Source organism: Uranotaenia lowii, chromosome 2 (genome assembly GCF_029784155.1).
Source record: "Uranotaenia lowii strain MFRU-FL chromosome 2, ASM2978415v1, whole genome shotgun sequence".
NCBI lineage: Eukaryota > Metazoa > Arthropoda > Insecta > Diptera > Culicidae > Uranotaenia > Uranotaenia lowii.
The window spans coordinates 191079728-191099504 of record NC_073692.1 but is presented as its reverse complement, the minus strand read 5'-3'; the positions used below and the strand labels follow the sequence as shown (position 1 = coordinate 191099504).

Below are 19777 nucleotides of genomic sequence, written 5' to 3'. Positions count from 1 at the left end.
AAAAATCAACCGAACCACCATCGTTCAGCCAAGTTCTGAAGAACGCGACGATCGGAGTTACTCCGAACATCGGCAATATCGCTGCGAACATGACAACATTACCGATTAAATCTCAAATTAGACCACAGCGTGAAGCCCCGATGCAACTCACTTCCCTCGGTGAGATTGAGCTCACATCATCAGTTGCCACAAAATCGGCACCATCGGTTGAAGTGGTGAGCAGCGCCGAAGACGATGATGAACACGAAAACGATGACGGAGTTGACCTTGACGACGATGACGACGAAGACGACGACGGTGACGACGAAATGGACTCGGAGAAGGTGAACCTCAAGCGGACTATATCCAATCCCAGCTCAGCGTCAGAAAAAGAAACTAAGAAGAAAAAGCAGACGAGCAAAACAACATCGGTTGCAGCGGCTGCGGCGATTCCGGAATCAAGCCCAATCGAAATCATTGGACGTCGAACCCGAGAGAGAGCAGCTACGATGAAAAAGAGTGCATAAGATGGTAAGTGTATTAAGAAATGCTCAAATTGTGTTCGATTCATCGTTGTTTAATTGACTTTGGGTTGCAATTGTTTATCCTCCACTTATTTCATTATGTCGTTGGTTCGTAATTTAGTAACAACAAATTTGAATGCATTAAATTCAATGGTGAAGAAGATGTTATTGCGAGATCTTATCTGGAATTGTGATGCTGATATTGTATTCTTACAAGAGGTCGCATTTGAAAATTTTTGTTTTATAAATACACATAAATCATTTATCAATTTAAGTACTGATGGTAAGGGTACGGGTATCCTCTTGAGAAAAAATATTGAGTATGAAAACGTTTTAATGCACCCTAATGGAAGGATTTTATCAATAACCGTAGGATTAACTAACTTCATCAATATCTATGCTCATTCCGGGAATAACTTCAAGAAGGAAAGAGACAACCTTTTCACATGCGAAATTTTGCCTCATTTGATTTCTGGAAAGGAGAACGTTTTAGTTGGAGATTTTAACTGCATATTGTTGCCAGATGATTCGAATGGTTCGGTCAAGAATTTTTCATTCGGATTGAAGGACTTAGTTACTTCATTGAATCTGCTTGATATTGAGCAATTTAAAAAAGGAAAAAATAAATGCTTTACATTTTTTCGTGGTAACTCGAAATCGCGCTTAGATAGATTGTATGGGTCAAGGAAATTTTGTGATTTAGTGCTTGATATTCAAACTATTCCGCTATGTTTTTCTGATCACCATGGGGTGAAGCTTAAGTACCGGGTGACAGATTCAATGCAAATGAATTTTCTTGGGCGAGGTTATTGGAAAATTAACTCAAACTTGCTATATAATGAAACAATTATAGAGAAATTCAAAGAAATATATACAAACCTGAAATCTAGATCATCTTACACGGATTTAAATTTTTGGTGGAATACAATCGTTAAACAAAAAATTAGGCAATTTTTCAAAACCGAAAGTTTTCAAATGTATAAAGAAATTCAAGCTACTAAAAGTTTTTACTATCAATGTTTAAGCGAATTATGTGATAAACAAAACAAAAATGAAAATGTCTCATCAGAAATGAGCATTGTCAAAACACAGTTGATGAATATCGAAATGAGGAGAATGAACATGACAAATTATAAAATAAAATCTACAAATCTTCTAGCTGATGAAAAATTAAGTATGTTTCAAGTGACTAAAAGTATTAATCAATCTAACGGGAAAACAATTAAATTAAAAATAGGAGGAGAAATAACAAATGATGTAACGAAATTGAAGCAAACAATTTTCAATTATTATCAAAACATTTTTCAAAAAGAGAACAGAGAATCAGTAGATTTCACCGGTGAATTAAGCATCTTGAATAAATTTCTGGATGATAACGATAACAGAAAACTTGTCGAGCCTATTACTGAAGAAGAACTCAGAAAAGTTATCAAACAAGCATCAAAATGTAGCAGTCCTGGTCCGGATGGCCTTTGTTATAGATTTTATGAAATTTTTTTTGATCTCATTAAAAATGACCTTGTAAATTTGTTTAATTATTATTTGTTAGATGGAGGATATCCTCCAGCATCATTTTATGAAGGCATCATCACGCTTATTCCCAAAACAGGTGACCCTCATGTCTTATCCAATTACAGACCAATAAGTATGTTAAATTCAGATAGTAAAATTTTTACAAAAATATTATGGAATAGAATACAGCCATTAATGGGTAAGTTGATAGGGCCCAACCAAACCGCCTGCGTCGAGAATCGTTCATGTGTAGATGTCTTAAGAAACATAAGAAATTTGATGGTGAAAGCAAATAAATCAAAATTGTTGAAGGGATTACTATTGAACTTGGATCTTGAAAAGGCATTTGATCGTGTTGATCACGATTTTCTATGGGCAATCCCAGGCTTCCGAATAGTACTGCCGAACGACAGTATTCTTGCGAACGTCGCGCATACACCCCGATGAAAGCTTTCCGAATATTTCTTCCCCGACAGTTTTAAAAGGAGCGGTCGTACGATGTACAACGATGGCTTGTTTCTCTTCATGCGAAAGTTTTTTCGTGGGTATGAAAGCTTTTTAAGCTCCGTGACAGTTTTGGGAATATCTTCGTAACAGTTTTCAATGCGTTGAATTTTTCATGACAGTATTGCTTATTTCGTCCGACTGTAGCCGAGATTCGTTTCGGATAGTCATCCACGCTCGGACTGAGTTAATTTCGAATTAACGAACGTATGAGCTTTCCTTCTGCTTGAGCGTAAGCTAGCTACTGCGGCTGGCTATCCTTACGTTATTAGTTGGTCGACGCGCATTGATGCGTGTTGTTTTCCAACCTGAAATTGGGTTTCGTTTAAGAGCATTAAGTTCAAGATTTCAGATTGAAATATGAGATTTCAGATTTCAGATACAAATTCAGATTTCTGATTCCTATTTCAGGTCAAGATTTCAGATTTTAGATTCAAATTTGGATTTCAGATTCAGGTTAAGGCATTAAATTTCAAATTCAAATTTAAATTCAGATTTCAGACTCAGATTTCAGATTGAGATTTCAGATTCTGATTTAGGGATCATATTCGAGTCTCGGATTTCCGAATCAGATTTCAGATTCAGATTTCAGATTCAGATTTCAGATTCAGATTTCAGATTCAGATTTCAGATTCAGATTTCAGATTCAGATTTCAGATTCAGATTTCAGATTCAGATTTCAGATTCAGATTTCAGATTCAGATTTCAGATTCAGATTTCAGATTCAGATTTCAGATTCAGATTTCAGATTCAGATTTCAGATTCAGATTTCAGATTCAGATTTCAGATTCAGATTTCAGATTCAGATTTCAGATTCAGATTTCAGATTCAGATTTCAGATTCAGATTTCAGATTCAGATTTCAGATTCAGATTTCAGATTCAGATTTCAGATTCAGATTTCAGATTCAGATTTCAGATTCAGATTTCAGATTCAGATTTCAGATTCAGATTTCAGATTCAGATTTCAGATTCAGATTTCAGATTCAGATTTCAGATTCAGATTTCAGATTCAGATTTCAGATTCAGATTTCAGATTCAGATTTCAGATTCAGATTTCAGATTCAGATTTCAGATTCAGATTTCAGATTCAGATTTCAGATTCAGATTTCAGATTCAGATTTCAGATTCAGATTTCAGATTCAGATTTCAGATTCAGATTTCAGATTCAGATTTCAGATTCAGATTTCAGATTCAGATTTCAGATTCAGATTTCAGATTCAGATTTCAGATTCAGATTTCAGATTCAGATTTCAGATTCAGATTTCAGATTCAGATTTAGATTTCAGATTCAGATTTCAAATTGAGATTTTAGATTAAAATCTTAGATGCAGAATTCAGATTCCGATTTCAGATTTTAGATTTCAGATTCTTATTTCAGATTCTGATTTCAGATTCAGGAATAGTTTCAAATTTCTTATCAAGAAATTATTTCTTTTTGAACCCATTTCCTATTAAGGAAATTAGTTTTATTAAGGAATGTAGTGTTCATAAGCAAATAAAATAAATTACCATTACATACTAGCATCCACACTAAAATTTACCTCTCTGTTATGTGAAAAAATAATAAAAATAATCCATGTATTGCGTTGGTTTCATCTCTAGTGTTAAACTTTTATAAATTCAATCGATTTACAAAAATTGTTTTGTTCGTTCAGCATATATTCTCGAAAGTTAATACTTCCATCCAACCAAAAAAAAAAAATAATAAATATGAAGATAAAATTCTGACAATCTGAAATTTACACCAGCTTGTTATCTGACCTGATACCTGATAGAAGTGTATCAAGAAATTTAGAATAGAAATTTTTAAAAGGTTATCTTAAAAAAGAAAAAAACAATTGAATCCCACAATTTGATACGTTACGTATATTATTGGAAAAATAATTGAAAAAAAACAGTGTACATGTATGTTTTCAATTGGAACTTTATGGAAAGATCAAAAATTTAATTTCTTTTATCCTTTAAAATCCAATTCCGCCTTAAGACGTGGTTTATTAAATTCAGCATAAAACCAAAACCAACCATTAATTTAATTTCTTTTTGCGCAGAATATTTCAAATCATGTTAATTTAACAATCCATACTAATTGCGATTATTTGACAAGCAATGGTCAAAAACTACAGCTAAGTGGAATTCAAAATCATGAAAAACTGGAAATGAACCTATTTTCCGAAAAAACATAATTTTGAAAGCGTCAGAAATCTCTGGCCCACGTGTTTGACGGGGGTGGGGCTCTCCATAGGACCGCGCATGTTTCAGATTTATATTTAAGATTGAGATTTCAGATTCAGATTTCACATCGAGATCCCAGGTTCAAATTTTATGTCCAGGATTCGGATTCAGATTTCGGAGTAGGATTTTATATTCAGATTCAGATTCAAATTCTGCTTTCAGATTTCTTATTTTAGGTATCAGGTTTAGATTTAAATTTCAGATTGAGATTCAATACAGATTTAAGTTCAAATTAGGATTTCACTTTGAGATTTTCACCCTTAAATGATAACCTACCTAATTTTTTTTTTTGAATACTTATACAAATTTTAGAGAAAAATGATAACGATCAAGTCTCTTTTCAAATCGCACAAAAATAGGTTCTATTTAAACCCACGTTTCCCGCGAGTTTAATATTTCTAAGGCTATGATTCTTAGAAAAAAAGTTAAAGTAGTAAATTGTACGATTGGTTAAGACAATAACGATTTTCGCCTAACCTTCACCGGCACCACACATTGCGTTACGCCTAGTCGTATGCGGCTACTCAGTTCGAATAGATGGTTCGTTCGATCTATTCGAAGCGAGCAGCAGCATACGACCGGGCATGGGTACGGTATAAGCATGACAGTCATCCGTGACAGTCATGCCTGAAACTGTCACGCCCTACAGCCGACAGTTAAAATGAAATTATTTTAGAAACAGGAGGCATGAAGGAATAAAAACCGAACTGTCGATTCGGTACGCTACAGCTTTAAGCACAACATTTTCGGCAGCGCAAGCTTTGAGCCGATTGTTCAGATACAGTCTTCGTTCCCGAACGTGTGTGATGATGCCGAAGCTTTTTGATTCGATACCGACTGTACAGCAGCGAACCGAGCGGTTAAAGGAAACCGAGACAGTTTGTTCGGCGAAGAAAAAACTGTCATCGCAATGCAGTACTTTTGGGAAGCCTGGGCAATCCTATCAAAATTTAATTTTTCAGTCCAGTTTATAGAATGCTTAAAAAGGTTATACAAAAACGCTAGTTCCAAAATTTTATTCAATGGATTTTTAACAAGTTCTATCCCAATACAAAGCTCAGTTAGGCAAGGCTGTCCGTTAAGTATGGCTTTATTCTCTCTGTACATTGAACCACTGATTAGAAAATTATGTGAAAATATCAATGGACATCTCATAGGCGATAGCTTCATAAACGTTATTGCCTATGCAGATGATATTTCTATTTTCGTTAAGAATAATAATGAATTTGATGTTGCATTAGAGATAGTGAGCTATTTTAGCATTTATTCTAAAATAAAACTCAACTTGACAAAATCATCATTTTTACGAATCAATAATGGCCCATCAGGCCCACAGCTAATTAAAGAAACGAAAACGTTAAAAGTACTAGGAGTAGAAATATGTCAAAATATAAAACAAATGACTGAAAAAAATTATAACGATTATATACGAAAATTACAGTTTACTCTTGCACCACATTACAGAAGAAACTTGAATATTTTTAATAAAACATGGATACTTAATACATTTATTTTGTCAAAGCTGTGGTATATTTGTCAAATTCTTCCTCCCGAAAACAAACATATTGCTTCAATTAAAAGAATAAGTGGACAATTTCTTTGGCAAGGTTATATTTTTAAGGTTCCAAGAAATGAGCTTTATCTTCCAGTGTGCAAAGGTGGTTTGGCACTTGTTGATGTTGACTCAAAAGCAAAAGCTTTATTTGTGAAAAATGTTCTGTTTATAAATAAAGAAGGAGTTCAAATTCATGACAATTTTATTCTAGATCAAGCAGACACTCAAACCTTACCTCGGAACTTCAAAGAATGGCTTGGTGTTGCAAAGGAATTACAACAAGATAATCATTTAAATACATGCAACAAACTATATCACTTTTTTATAAACTCTCTAAATATTAAATGCAAAACTCAAGAGGATACCCCTAACCTTCAATGGGAGATTATTTTAGAAAATTTAAATAGTAACTTTTTATCAACACAAGTAAAAACATCTCTTTTTAAAATCTTTAAAGATATTTTTCCCAGTAAAGAAAAGCGGTTCACCAATAAAATTCAAGGTGCAGAGACATCAATTTGTGAAATCTGTAATAATATAGAATCAACAACACACATTATAAAGCAGTGTGCAGATTCAATTCCCATATGGACCTGGACAAAACTTTTGCTCAGACGAAGACTCGGTATAACTTTTTCTGAACCAGATATAATCTTTGCTATTAGTATCAACAAAAGAAACTTTCGTTATAAATCAGCACTTTGGCTGATTGCAGAAACTATTAGTTATAATTTAGAGCACCACGGCAATCGTAATTTGGATGAGTTTAAACAATTGTTAAGAATCGCGCGCCTAAATAATAAAAGCTTATTTGAAAAGCATTTCGGGAATTATTTGAGCATCTTTTAATACACTTATTTAAAAATACACTATCGCAACTCTGTAAAAATCAAATTTGTAGTGTTTAATAAATAGGTTTACAATTAAAAAAAAAAAAAAAAAAAAAAAAAAAAAAAAAAAAAAAAAAAAAAAAAAAAAAAAAACCAATTTCTGATAACCTGGTTATACATATCGACTTTATTTTGGAATGTTGATTATCTATATATATAAAAATGAATGTTTGTCTGTCTGTCTGTTCCCTATAGACTCGGAAACTACTGAACCGATCATCGTCAAAACTGGCATCTGAGGGTTTTTGATGCCGGGGATGGTTTCTGTAATAGTCAAAACTCCATCCGACTAATGGAAGGAGAGGCTTCCATACAAAATTTGTAGTTTTTCGAAACAAATTAAAGTCATGACATCCATTTTCTTGAGATTTTTTTTTCCTTTGGACGGTTTGTTTTTCGTCTCTATGGTCGAGGCGTCGAGAGCCGACGTCGCAAAAGGAAAGTAACCCAGGCATAGCATACTGATCAGTAGGAATATTTTGGCGCGTATTTCTCAACCAAGCATATTTTCTTTGAGGGGTTTGTTTTTCGTCTCCATGGGCGAGCAAACGTCGTTGCAAGAGGATAGTAACCAAAGCACACTGTTCATTGATTGCTGGAAATTTCACAATAAGGTGCCTATTTCTCAAACACGTGGGCGATATGCAACCTAGATGTGTTTTTGTTCTTGCTTATTTGATTTGTACACAGCACATGGTAATAAATGACGCCTAGATGTGACACGGATTGGTATTTTATCAATCGAATCAAAACCAATTGGAAGATTTGCAGAAATACTTCCATATTTAGTTCGTGTTAATGTAGGTAGCATTCGACTTTTCATTTAAGGAACATTAGAACATTCAACTTTTTCTGTTAAACAAAATTAAAAATTATGTTTTCTTCTAGAAATTGTTACTTCGGCCCAAATACACAACTGAAACGAATTTAGAAATGAAAATGGGAGCTTTTTATTTTAAATAATTCTGAAAAAACCATCGTACTTTTTCTTTACATACCAATTCAAGTACGTACTTAACATGAAAAGTGTTTTTGTGTTACATGGCTGCATAAAAGAGACTTTTGATCCGCTTCGTTTTTGAAAAGCGAGACTTTAGAACTGATATTCAACTGTACGCTAAATTTATAAGAGAAATTTTAAGTTTACCCTTAAAGTGTTAAAAACAATATTCCCTTCTGTCAACTTACACGGTGGGGCAAGGGCAAACGTCGAACTTTTAAGAAATTCATCTTCAAAATGATTCAATATGTTGGAAAGACCAGAAGAGGTATTCCGAATGTTGAAACTGCAGCGGATATTGAAAATTCTTAAATGTCTTTGTAAATGAAAGTCATTCCCTTTGAACAGCATTCGTTAAAAGTGGAGTCACAAACATAAATTTATATTGCAGGAATACTGCAGATATATCAGTGAAACTTGATAGAACAAAAAACAGGAATTCGTATTAAATCCATTTTAAAGCCATTACTCTGACGCATCTGTAAATAAGCTTTGCATTGACACTTGCCCCAATATACGGGACAAATGTAAACTTAGAAATTTGTTTTTGCCTACATTTTTGAATATTTGACTTTCAAAGAGAAAATAAAAAAAAGCTGAGAACTTATTTAGTGATGCAAATGATATTTTTTTAAATATTTATATGTTTACCGTAGTAAATTTATTTTAAAAAAAATGAAATTTGGACTGTATTTAATACATAACTTATTTAATATATTTTTCATTACCATGATAAGTGCTGTATCGAGCCGGTTAAATTTGCTTACCTTCTTCAAGCAATGGGGGACAAAATTGAAAAAGATGGGAGAACTCCCATGTAAATTTAAGATAAAGAGCTTTTCAAAGAAGGGGCCATAATTAAAAAGGTTTTTTTGAGTACAGACTCTGTACCTACTCTATACTACAGAGTACAAATTTCAGATCTTGAAAAACGAGTTTAGAGATCAAGTTTCAGTAAATAATATATACCATCTTTGAATTGCTATTCAGAACTGCAGCTGCAGCTCTCATTTCAAAGTTGTTGGTTCTGAAGTATGATGAGGTTTGATTTATAAAAATGCTCTCTAAAATCTAAATTTTAATAAATTTTTACAAATTACTTTTATTTCCGGAAGGTGTAGCAAAGCACAACGGGTCAGCTAGTTGAGTAATAAAAATTAATAATCTACACAATAAATATAATATGATCTAAATCGGTTATCATTTACAGCCAGGAAAACGCCATCAAACTACTGCTCAAATTTTCCCGAAATGGATATTTTGCGAACGGATTTGGAAGGTTAAAGACGTAAGAATGCGAAGTAATGAAAAGTTCCTCAAAGGTGGAAATTCAATTGGCTAATGTGTTTCCCGTTTTTGAATTTCATTTTATTTTGATTTTTTTAATATAATTGCAAATGAATTTAAAATTTTGTTCTACCTTTAAATATCATCGAAACAAAAAAAAATCCTTGAACTACTTGATCAGTATGATCAAAAGTGAACGTTCTCAATTTTGGCTCAGTTCGATTTTATCGAATCACGTGTATCAAATAGGTTTTTTCAAATGATAATCTCCACATTGTTAAAACAAAAAAGCTTTGATTACAATTAAAAACAAGAAATGGTAAATTGTTTTTCAGAAAACAATGTAAACGAAGCAGGTTTGTGAAATAGCTCAGTGAGCAAGTCAGTTGCCTCCTGAGCTGATGTCCGCGAGTTCGAGTACAACAGTAAACATCGAACACAGTTGTACCGGATAACTTTTTCAATAAGTAACTGTCCGCCAACTGCAACGTTGAAATGAAGTCGTGAATACACAAAAAGATGGTAAAACGACTATAATCGAAACAAACTGAAAATAAACAAAACACAGAAGTTACTTAACTTGACTTAAACACAAATCTATATAAAAAGCTATTTCTGTATGTTTGTTTGTTTGTCCTCTATAGACTCAGCCGTCTTAAGAGCTAGAGGTCTGAAATTTGGCATGGATGCTCACTAGGACCAGGAAGGATGAAAAATGTTTTCAGATTTTAGGATGACTCCTTCTGAAGGGGGTCGTCCATACAAGACAAATAATGTTTTCGCGATATTGACGTTATTTTTCGTCGGATTGTGTTGAAAATTTGCACATGAGAGTTTTAAAAGACTAGCAATCGATTCCAGGTGTTGAGTTTTGTGTAAGGGGTCAGCCAAAGGGGTCGCCCATATTAACTGCTCGCTATTTTTGCGATATTAACGTTATTATAGATCGTACTCAGATGAAAATTAGTTCACGATAGTTTTGAGGGACGAGCAATCGATTTGAGGTATCAAATTTTGTATAAGGGGCCGGCAAAAGGGGTCGACCATATTAGCTTTTCAATATATTAGTGATAATGACGTTTTTATACATCTAATTGGGATGAAAATGTGCTCTTATGAGTTATTAGGGACAAACAATTGATTTCACTTATCCAAATTAAAATAAGGGGTCGCCCAAAGGGGTCGTCCATATTAACTCTTCACTGTTAATGCGATATTGACGTTATTATACATCGGATTCAGATGAAAATTTATATACGATAGTTTTGAGTGACGTGAAATCGATTTCAGGTATCAAATAAAGTGTGAGGGGCCGGCAAAAGGGGTCGTCCATATTAACCTTTCAATATTTTTGCAATATCGTCGTAATTTGAAATCGGATTGGGATAAAAATTTGCACACGGTAGTTTTCGGGGACGGGCAATCGATTTCAGTTCAGATGTCAAATGTTTTGCCAGGGGTCGACGAAAGAAGTCGTCCATTTTAATTAATTGTTCACTGTTTTTAGCTATATTGACGTTATATGCAATGGATTGCTTTGAAAATTTGCACACGAGAGTTTTGAGGGAAGGTTAATCAATTTCTGATATCAAAGATTGTATAAGAGATCACCGAAAGGGCTTAAACTTGTTGGCAATAATTGCATTGTTATGCAACGATTGAGTCAGAATTTATGTACGGGGTTTTCTTTTGACACGATTTGATTCCTGATTTAAAATTTAGTAGCAGATGACAGAAAAAGTGATCGACCAATATTATTGCAATTATTACTTAACAATGAATTCGGATGTGCATCTGAAAATGCTTGGCAATTGACTTTCATACAAGCTGTTCATGACATATTCCAAGTTGAAAGCGAAACGGAGTTCGTATGGGATCAGCTAGTAAATTATAAAACTTACTTAAATTTACAAATATTGACAAAAGGTCTAACAACGATGATTTTTTTTTTCGTAACGTAAGTTATGCCTTCATTTGAATATTGTAATAAATTTGTTGAAATTTATAATTGAGATTGGATTCCATCGTTGTAGATCTAAATATCTTCAGAGTCAAGTATCAGAACGATTTACGATGGAATGTAAAATTTTCTATACCTCAAAATATGTACGTACATAAATAATGAAAACCACTAAGAGATTCGCGATTTTTTCAACATTAACTTCCATTGCATTTATTTTTATGCTGCCTTATGATGTTTTTAATCATTATCAATTTTCTTTAAAAAAAAATATCTGTTCAATTTTGTAATACTTATGTTACAGAGCTTGTCTTTGTTTCACAAGAACAACAAACGTTGAACTTGTTTACCGCACAACATGAAAGTGGCGATTTCAGATTGTTATGGAACACAAACTAATCATAATTTCTCCCCAACGTCAATCATTTACATGTTTATGTTGTAATTTTCGTACAATAAATGGTGAAAACGACTCTCAGTTGTCACCTTGGCATTCACCGATGTCAGTAACCCACCATCATAACCTCGAATTAACGCATGTAATCGACCTTCTGCATAACATCCACACGAAACAATAGGTTCGTGGTTAGTTTTTCTCACTTTCTTTTTTTTTATTCGTTTCACCCCCAACAGGTCGACAGACAGACAGTAAATTAGCCTAGATCGCAATTTTGAGTTTGCACCTCATCAACCGAATCAAGTAAAACACGCACGTGTTCGCTGTTCCACGTGCTCCAACAAGTGCAGCACAAAGTTCGCACGCACGAAACCATGGCGAAAATGTACGAGTTGACAAGGTGCTGGTGGGTGCTGGCGGCGGTGTTTGTCATTTTCATGGCGACCGTCATTCCCGGAGCCGAAGGCGCCAAGGAAAAGCATCTCAAGTACAAGGAGAAAGATTTGATGCGCAAATCGATCGTGTACGACAAGAACACACCGGATGTGTTCTACTGTCCCACGAACAAGCCCTCCGGAATGAATAAGATGATCGTGCGGTAAGTGTTGCTAGTTTTTTTTTTAAATTGCAAAAATGTTATTTATTTTAAATTTCAATTTCTTTTAGATCCCGACCTTTGCATAAACTTTGCGAGTACGAAGGAAAACCGCTGCCCGAGGACTACAAATCTGATTGCTACAAAGATTTGGACGAAAGCGATTACGCCTGCAAGGAAAAATATCGGATCATGGTAATTTGAGTAAAATTCGAAGAGGGGTTGATCACTACTTTGCAGTTGTTGAGTTTGTTTTTGTTTGGAAGTTTCATGAGTTTTTTGCACCCATTCGTGATCCACCCCTTGATAGTTTAAAAAAATATTTATTCGCTCCAAAGATAATTGGTTGAATTGGCTTAAACGCTACCGCACATTGTTTGTAATACTTATGTTATATCTATACTAATATGAAATGGTTCATTTTACAAAATTTCAGAAACGATACGCCAAAGATAACGTTGAGATCTAATACACGGAAAAACAAGAAAAAGCGCTAATGAAATACTGAAACTCACACTCAAATTCTATCGCTGCATACAGAATAAAAACACAAAACACTACTACACGCCAAGCGCCCAGTGCACTCAGTGTTTTAAAAAAAGGCCGTCCTTCAGCGGTCAAAATCCAACGAAATGGCTAAACGAAAACATTCCATTCTTGCACTTTCCTTATCCTACTGGACACAACTATCGAAATTCCTTCTATGACGTTTCTATGAGCTGTCAAACTACTTTTGACAGTTTTGACGTTTTATTAAGCTTCTTTAACATTTCTTCAAAAGATGTTTCCTATACAGTAGCTTAACTTCTCCTTCTATGTAATTCTACAATTTCAAACTTCGATTAATGTTTTTCGTATAACGAATTTTTCTTCAAAAGTTTATAACAAACAATCAAATCAAAGCTTATCCTGCCGATTTAATACCAAACTAGCAAATATGTTTATCTCTGATAACTAAGTACGTAACTAAGAATTAATTCACGTTTCTAGAAATAATAGAACAAAAATAGAAATGTTTAAAAAAGGTTTCATTAAGTGGTTACCACAAGTAAACGAGTAAAATCTTCTAAAATTGAATAGTTTCCAACTACAAATGTATTTAAAAAATATATAAGCAAAGCAAGGGAACTACTACATAAACACTTACACAAATACTTGCATGACATTTTTTAACTAACCAGGATGTAAGATGAAATAAAGTATTCCTTAGATACTAACAATGAAGCTAACACATTTTCAAACTAGCTTTTACCAACATTTTTCTTTAAAACTATTAAGTCGCCAAATGCCAGTGCTGCCAGGTTGGCAAACTGAACAAAAATATGATACCTAAAGCATTTGGCGACCGTGTATGGGCTTACTTTGAATTTACCTTTCACTCATACCATTAACCAAAAAATAAACTAAAGTTAACGGACGCCGGACATTTCCCAAAAGACGCTGTACAGAAACATAAACACAAGCAAGCAAGCAAACAAACAAAACTTTCTCGCCTCCATGCCATTTCTCTTTTATTATCGCAAAACACGTTCGCCCATATTTAAAACCCAAATAAACCATTGCAAACAGGTGGATTTGCAGCCAGTAGCAGGTGCGTATACGCTTTTTGGAAGCATTCTTTTTCAATGCCCTCCTTTGTTTACTATTTATTACGATTTACTAATACTATATAAAAAAAATTAACTGTTCAAAACTGACACAATTTTGGTCTTCCAACTTTTTAGATGCGTATGTATCCCCCGGGCAGTGACGCCCCCTTCAATGGTTCCCGGCTGAGCCGATTTATGGATATGGACGAGGATATGAAGCGAGTCAAGGCGAAACGTCAAGTTTAGGAAAGCAATAGTGCTGAAAAAAATCAGCGAAGTTGTTTGTAAATATGTAGTTTCACAAATGCCATATCGAAGTCAAAATTCAAATTATACAATGTTTTAAAAGTGTGCTGGTTTAATAATCAATTTTTGATCAGTTTTTTTTTGTTAAAAGCGAACTAAGAAAAGACAACAACAACAAAATATCCGCACATATTTAGATAGTTATGAACCTACTCTTCAAACTTATGTGTATTGCAAAAGAGAACTCAGTATTGTGATAAAAAAGTAAGACAACGTCAATCAGAAGAGATCTGTTGGATCAACCAACTTGAGCGTCGCGTTCTGTTACTCGTTACTTTTTGGAATGGTATGAATAACTCTCAGTGTATAATATTCACTAACTGTTAAGTTTATTTTTTTAAATCTCTTGATTTCTGTGTTAGTTTCAAAAACTCCTTCAAAGTGTACAATTGCGACCTAACTTATTTAGTAATAAAATTCAACTTGTAATAAGAAAAGACCTTCATTTGCATGAGAATTTTCCCTTTTTAGACTTGAATAAACACAATAATCAATAAACAAAAAACAATAAACAATAAACAATAAACAATAAACAATAAACAATAAACAATAAACAATAAACAATAAACAATAAACAATAAACAATAAACAATAAACAATAAACAATAAACAATAAACAATAAACAATAAACAATAAACAATAAACAATAAACAATAAACAATAAACAATAAACAATAAACAATAAACAATAAACAATAAACAATAAACAATAAACAATAAACAATAAACAATAAACAATAAACAATAAACAATAAACAATAAACAATAAACAATAAACAATAAACAATAAACAATAAACAATAAACAATAAACAATAAACAATAAACAATAAACAATAAACAATAAACAATAAACAATAAACAATAAACAATAAACAATAAACAATAAACAATAAACAATAAACAATAAACAATAAACAATAAACAATAAACAATAAACAATAAACAATAAACAATAAACAATAAACAATAAACAATAAACAATAAACAATAAACAATAAACAATAAACAATAAACAATAAACAATAAACAATAAACAATAAACAATAAACAATAAACAATAAACAATAAACAATAAACAATAAACAATAAACAATAAACAATAAACAATAAACAATAAACAATAAACAATAAACAATAAACAATAAACAATAAACAATAAACAATAAACAATAAACAATAAACAATAAACAATAAACAATAAACAATAAACAATAAACAATAAACAATAAACAATAAACAATAAACAATAAACAATAAACAATAAACAATAAACAATAAACAATAAACAATAAACAATAAACAATAAACAATAAACAATAAACAATAAACAATAAACAATAAACAATAAACAATAAACAATAAACAATAAACAATAAACAATAAACAATAAACAATAAACAATAAACAATAAACAATAAACAATAAACAATAAACAATAAACAATAAACAATAAACAATAAACAATAAACAATAAACAATAAACAATAAACAATAAACAATAAACAATAAACAATAAACAATAAACAATAAACAATAAACAATAAACAATAAACAATAAACAATAAACAATAAACAATAAACAATAAACAATAAACAATAAACAATAAACAATAAACAATAAACAATAAACAATAAACAATAAACAATAAACAATAAACAATAAACAATAAACAATAAACAATAAACAATAAACAATAAACAATAAACAATAAACAATAAACAATAAACAATAAACAATAAACAATAAACAATAAACAATAAACAATAAACAATAAACAATAAACAATAAACAATAAACAATAAACAATAAACAATAAACAATAAACAATAAACAATAAACAATAAACAATAAACAATAAACAATAAACAATAAACAATAAACAATAAACAATAAACAATAAACAATAAACAATAAACAATAAACAATAAACAATAAACAATAAACAATAAACAATAAACAATAAACAATAAACAATAAACAATAAACAATAAACAATAAACAATAAACAATAAACAATAAACAATAAACAATAAACAATAAACAATAAACAATAAACAATAAACAATAAACAATAAACAATAAACAATAAACAATAAACAATAAACAATAAACAATAAACAATAAACAATAAACAATAAACAATAAACAATAAACAATAAACAATAAACAATAAACAATAAACAATAAACAATAAACAATAAACAATAAACAATAAACAATAAACAATAAACAATAAACAATAAACAATAAACAATAAACAATAAACAATAAACAATAAACAATAAACAATAAACAATAAACAATAAACAATAAACAATAAACAATAAACAATAAACAATAAACAATAAACAATAAACAATAAACAATAAACAATAAACAATAAACAATAAACAATAAACAATAAACAATAAACAATAAACAATAAACAATAAACAATAAACAATAAACAATAAACAATAAACAATAAACAATAAACAATAAACAATAAACAATAAACAATAAACAATAAACAATAAACAATAAACAATAAACAATAAACAATAAACAATAAACAATAAACAATAAACAATAAACAATAAACAATAAACAATAAACAATAAACAATAAACAATAAACAATAAACAATAAACAATAAACAATAAACAATAAACAATAAACAATAAACAATAAACAATAAACAATAAACAATAAACAATAAACAATAAACAATAAACAATAAACAATAAACAATAAACAATAAACAATAAACAATAAACAATAAACAATAAACAATAAACAATAAACAATAAACAATAAACAATAAACAATAAACAATAAACAATAAACAATAAACAATAAACAATAAACAATAAACAATAAACAATAAACAATAAACAATAAACAATAAACAATAAACAATAAACAATAAACAATAAACAATAAACAATAAACAATAAACAATAAACAATAAACAATAAACAATAAACAATAAACAATAAACAATAAACAATAAACAATAAACAATAAACAATAAACAATAAACAATAAACAATAAACAATAAACAATAAACAATAAACAATAAACAATAAACAATAAACAATAAACAATAAACAATAAACAATAAACAATAAACAATAAACAATAAACAATAAACAATAAACAATAAACAATAAACAATAAACAATAAACAATAAACAATAAACAATAAACAATAAACAATAAACAATAAACAATAAACAATAAACAATAAACAATAAACAATAAACAATAAACAATAAACAATAAACAATAAACAATAAACAATAAACAATAAACAATAAACAATAAACAATAAACAATAAACAATAAACAATAAACAATAAACAATAAACAATAAACAATAAACAATAAACAATAAACAATAAACAATAAACGATAAATTGAAGATCCTAAATTGAAAATTGAATTGAAAATTGAAAATTCATCATTAAAATTTGAAGATTGAAAATTCAAAACTGAATATCGAAAATTGCATACTATAAACTGAGAATTGAAAATTAAAAATTGAAAATTGAATTTGAAAATTGAAAATTGAAAATTGAAAATTGAAAATTGAAAATTGAAAATTGAAAATTGAAAATTGAAAATTGAAAATTGAAAATTGAAAATTGAAAATTGAAAATTGAAAATTGAAAATTGAAAATTGAAAATTGAAAATTGAAAATTGAAAATTGAAAATTGAAAATTGAAAATTGAAAATTGAAAATTGAAAATTGAAAATTGAAAATTGAAAATTGAAAATTGAAAATTGAAAATTGAAAATTGAAAATTGAAAATTGAAAATTGAAAATTGAAAATTGAAAATTGAAAATTGAAAATTGAAAATTGAAAATTGAAAATTGAAAATTGAAAATTGAAAATTGAAAATTGAAAATTGAAAATTGAAAATTGAAAATTGAAAATTGAAAATTGAAAATTGAAAATTGAAAATTGAAAATTGAAAATTGAAAATTGAAAATTGAAAATTGAAAATTGAAAATTGAAAATTGAAAATTGAAAATTGAAAATTGAAAATTGAAAATTGAAAATTGAAAATTGAAAATTGAAAATTGAAAATTGAAAATTGAAAATTGAAAATTGAAAATTGAAAATTGAAAATTGAAAATTGAAAATTGAAAATTGAAAATTGAAAATTGAAAATTGAAAATTGAAAATTGAAAATTGAAAATTGAAAATTGAAAATTGAAAATTGAAAATTGAAAATTGAAAATTGAAAATTGAAAATTGAAAATTGAAAATTGAAAATTGAAAATTGAAAATTGAAAATTGAAAATTGAAAATTGAAAATTGAAAATTGAAAATTGAAAATTGAAAATTGAAAATTGAAAATTGAAAATTGAAAATTGAAAATTGAAAATTGAAAATTGAAAATTGAAAATTGAAAATTGAAAATTGAAAATTGAAAATTGAAAATTGAAAATTGAAAATTGAAAATTGAAAATTGAAAATTGAAAATTGAAAATTGAAAATTGAAAATTGAAAATTGAAAATTGAAAATTGAAAATTGAAAATTGAAAATTGAAAATTGAAAATTGAAAATTGAAAATTGAAAATTGAAAATTGAAAATTGAAAATTGAAAATTGAAAATTGAAAATTGAAAATTGAAAATTGAAAATTGAAAATTGAAAATTGAAAATTGAAAATTGAAAATTGAAAATTGAAAATTGAAAATTGAAAATTGAAAATTGAAAATTGAAAATTGAAAATTGAAAATTGAAAATTGAAAATTGAAAATTGAAAATTGAAAATTGAAAATTGAAAATTGAAAATTGAAAATTGAAAATTGAAAATTGAAAATTGAAAATTGAAAATTGAAAATTGAAAATTGAAAATTGAAAATTGAAAATTGAAAATTGAAAATTGAAAATTGAAAATTGAAAATTGAAAATTGAAAATTGAAAATTGAAAATTGAAAATTGAAAATTGAAAATTGAAAATTGAAAATTGAAAATTGAAAATTGAAAATTGAAAATTGAAAATTGAAAATTGAAAATTGAAAATTGAAAATTGAAAATTGAAAATTGAAAATTGAAAATTGAAAATTGAAAATTGAAAATTGAAAATTGAAAATTGAAAATTGAAAATTGAAAATTGAAAATTGAAATTGAAAATTGAAAATTGAAAATTGAAAATTGAAAATTGAAAATTGAAAATTGAAAATTGAAAATTGAAAATTGAAAATTGAAAATTGAAAATTGAAAATTGAAAATTGAAAATTGAAAATTGAAAATTGAAAATTGAAAATTGAAAATTGAAAATTGAAAATTGAAAATTGAAAATTGAAAATTGAAAATTGAAAATTGAAAATTGAAAATTGAAAATTGAAAATTGAAAATTGAAAATTGAAAATTGAAAATTGAAAATTGAAAATTGAAAATTGAAAATTGAAAATTGAAAATTGAAAATTGAAAATTGAAAATTG

General features: G+C 29.0%; 1 protein-coding gene across 2 annotated transcripts in view; it reads left to right on the top strand.

Moving 5' to 3' along the window:
- The window catches only part of LOC129748485 (uncharacterized), a 64310-nt gene extending 49556 nt beyond the window's left edge, over positions 1 to 14754 (top strand). The window contains exons 2-5 of one of the 2 annotated variants that reach the window (XR_008737743.1): positions 12078 to 12439; positions 12508 to 12631; positions 12873 to 14027; positions 14161 to 14754. Coding sequence is in view for 1 of the 2 variants with exons in the window: in XM_055743124.1 (XP_055599099.1) it covers positions 12216 to 12439; positions 12508 to 12631; positions 14161 to 14271 (459 nt within the window). In the remaining variant the exon portion in view is untranslated. The remainder of the gene's footprint in view (positions 1 to 12077; positions 12440 to 12507; positions 12632 to 12872; positions 14028 to 14160) is intronic. The other variant, XM_055743124.1, reaches the window with a different exon arrangement.
- The last annotated feature ends 5023 nt before the right edge of the window (positions 14755 to 19777 follow it).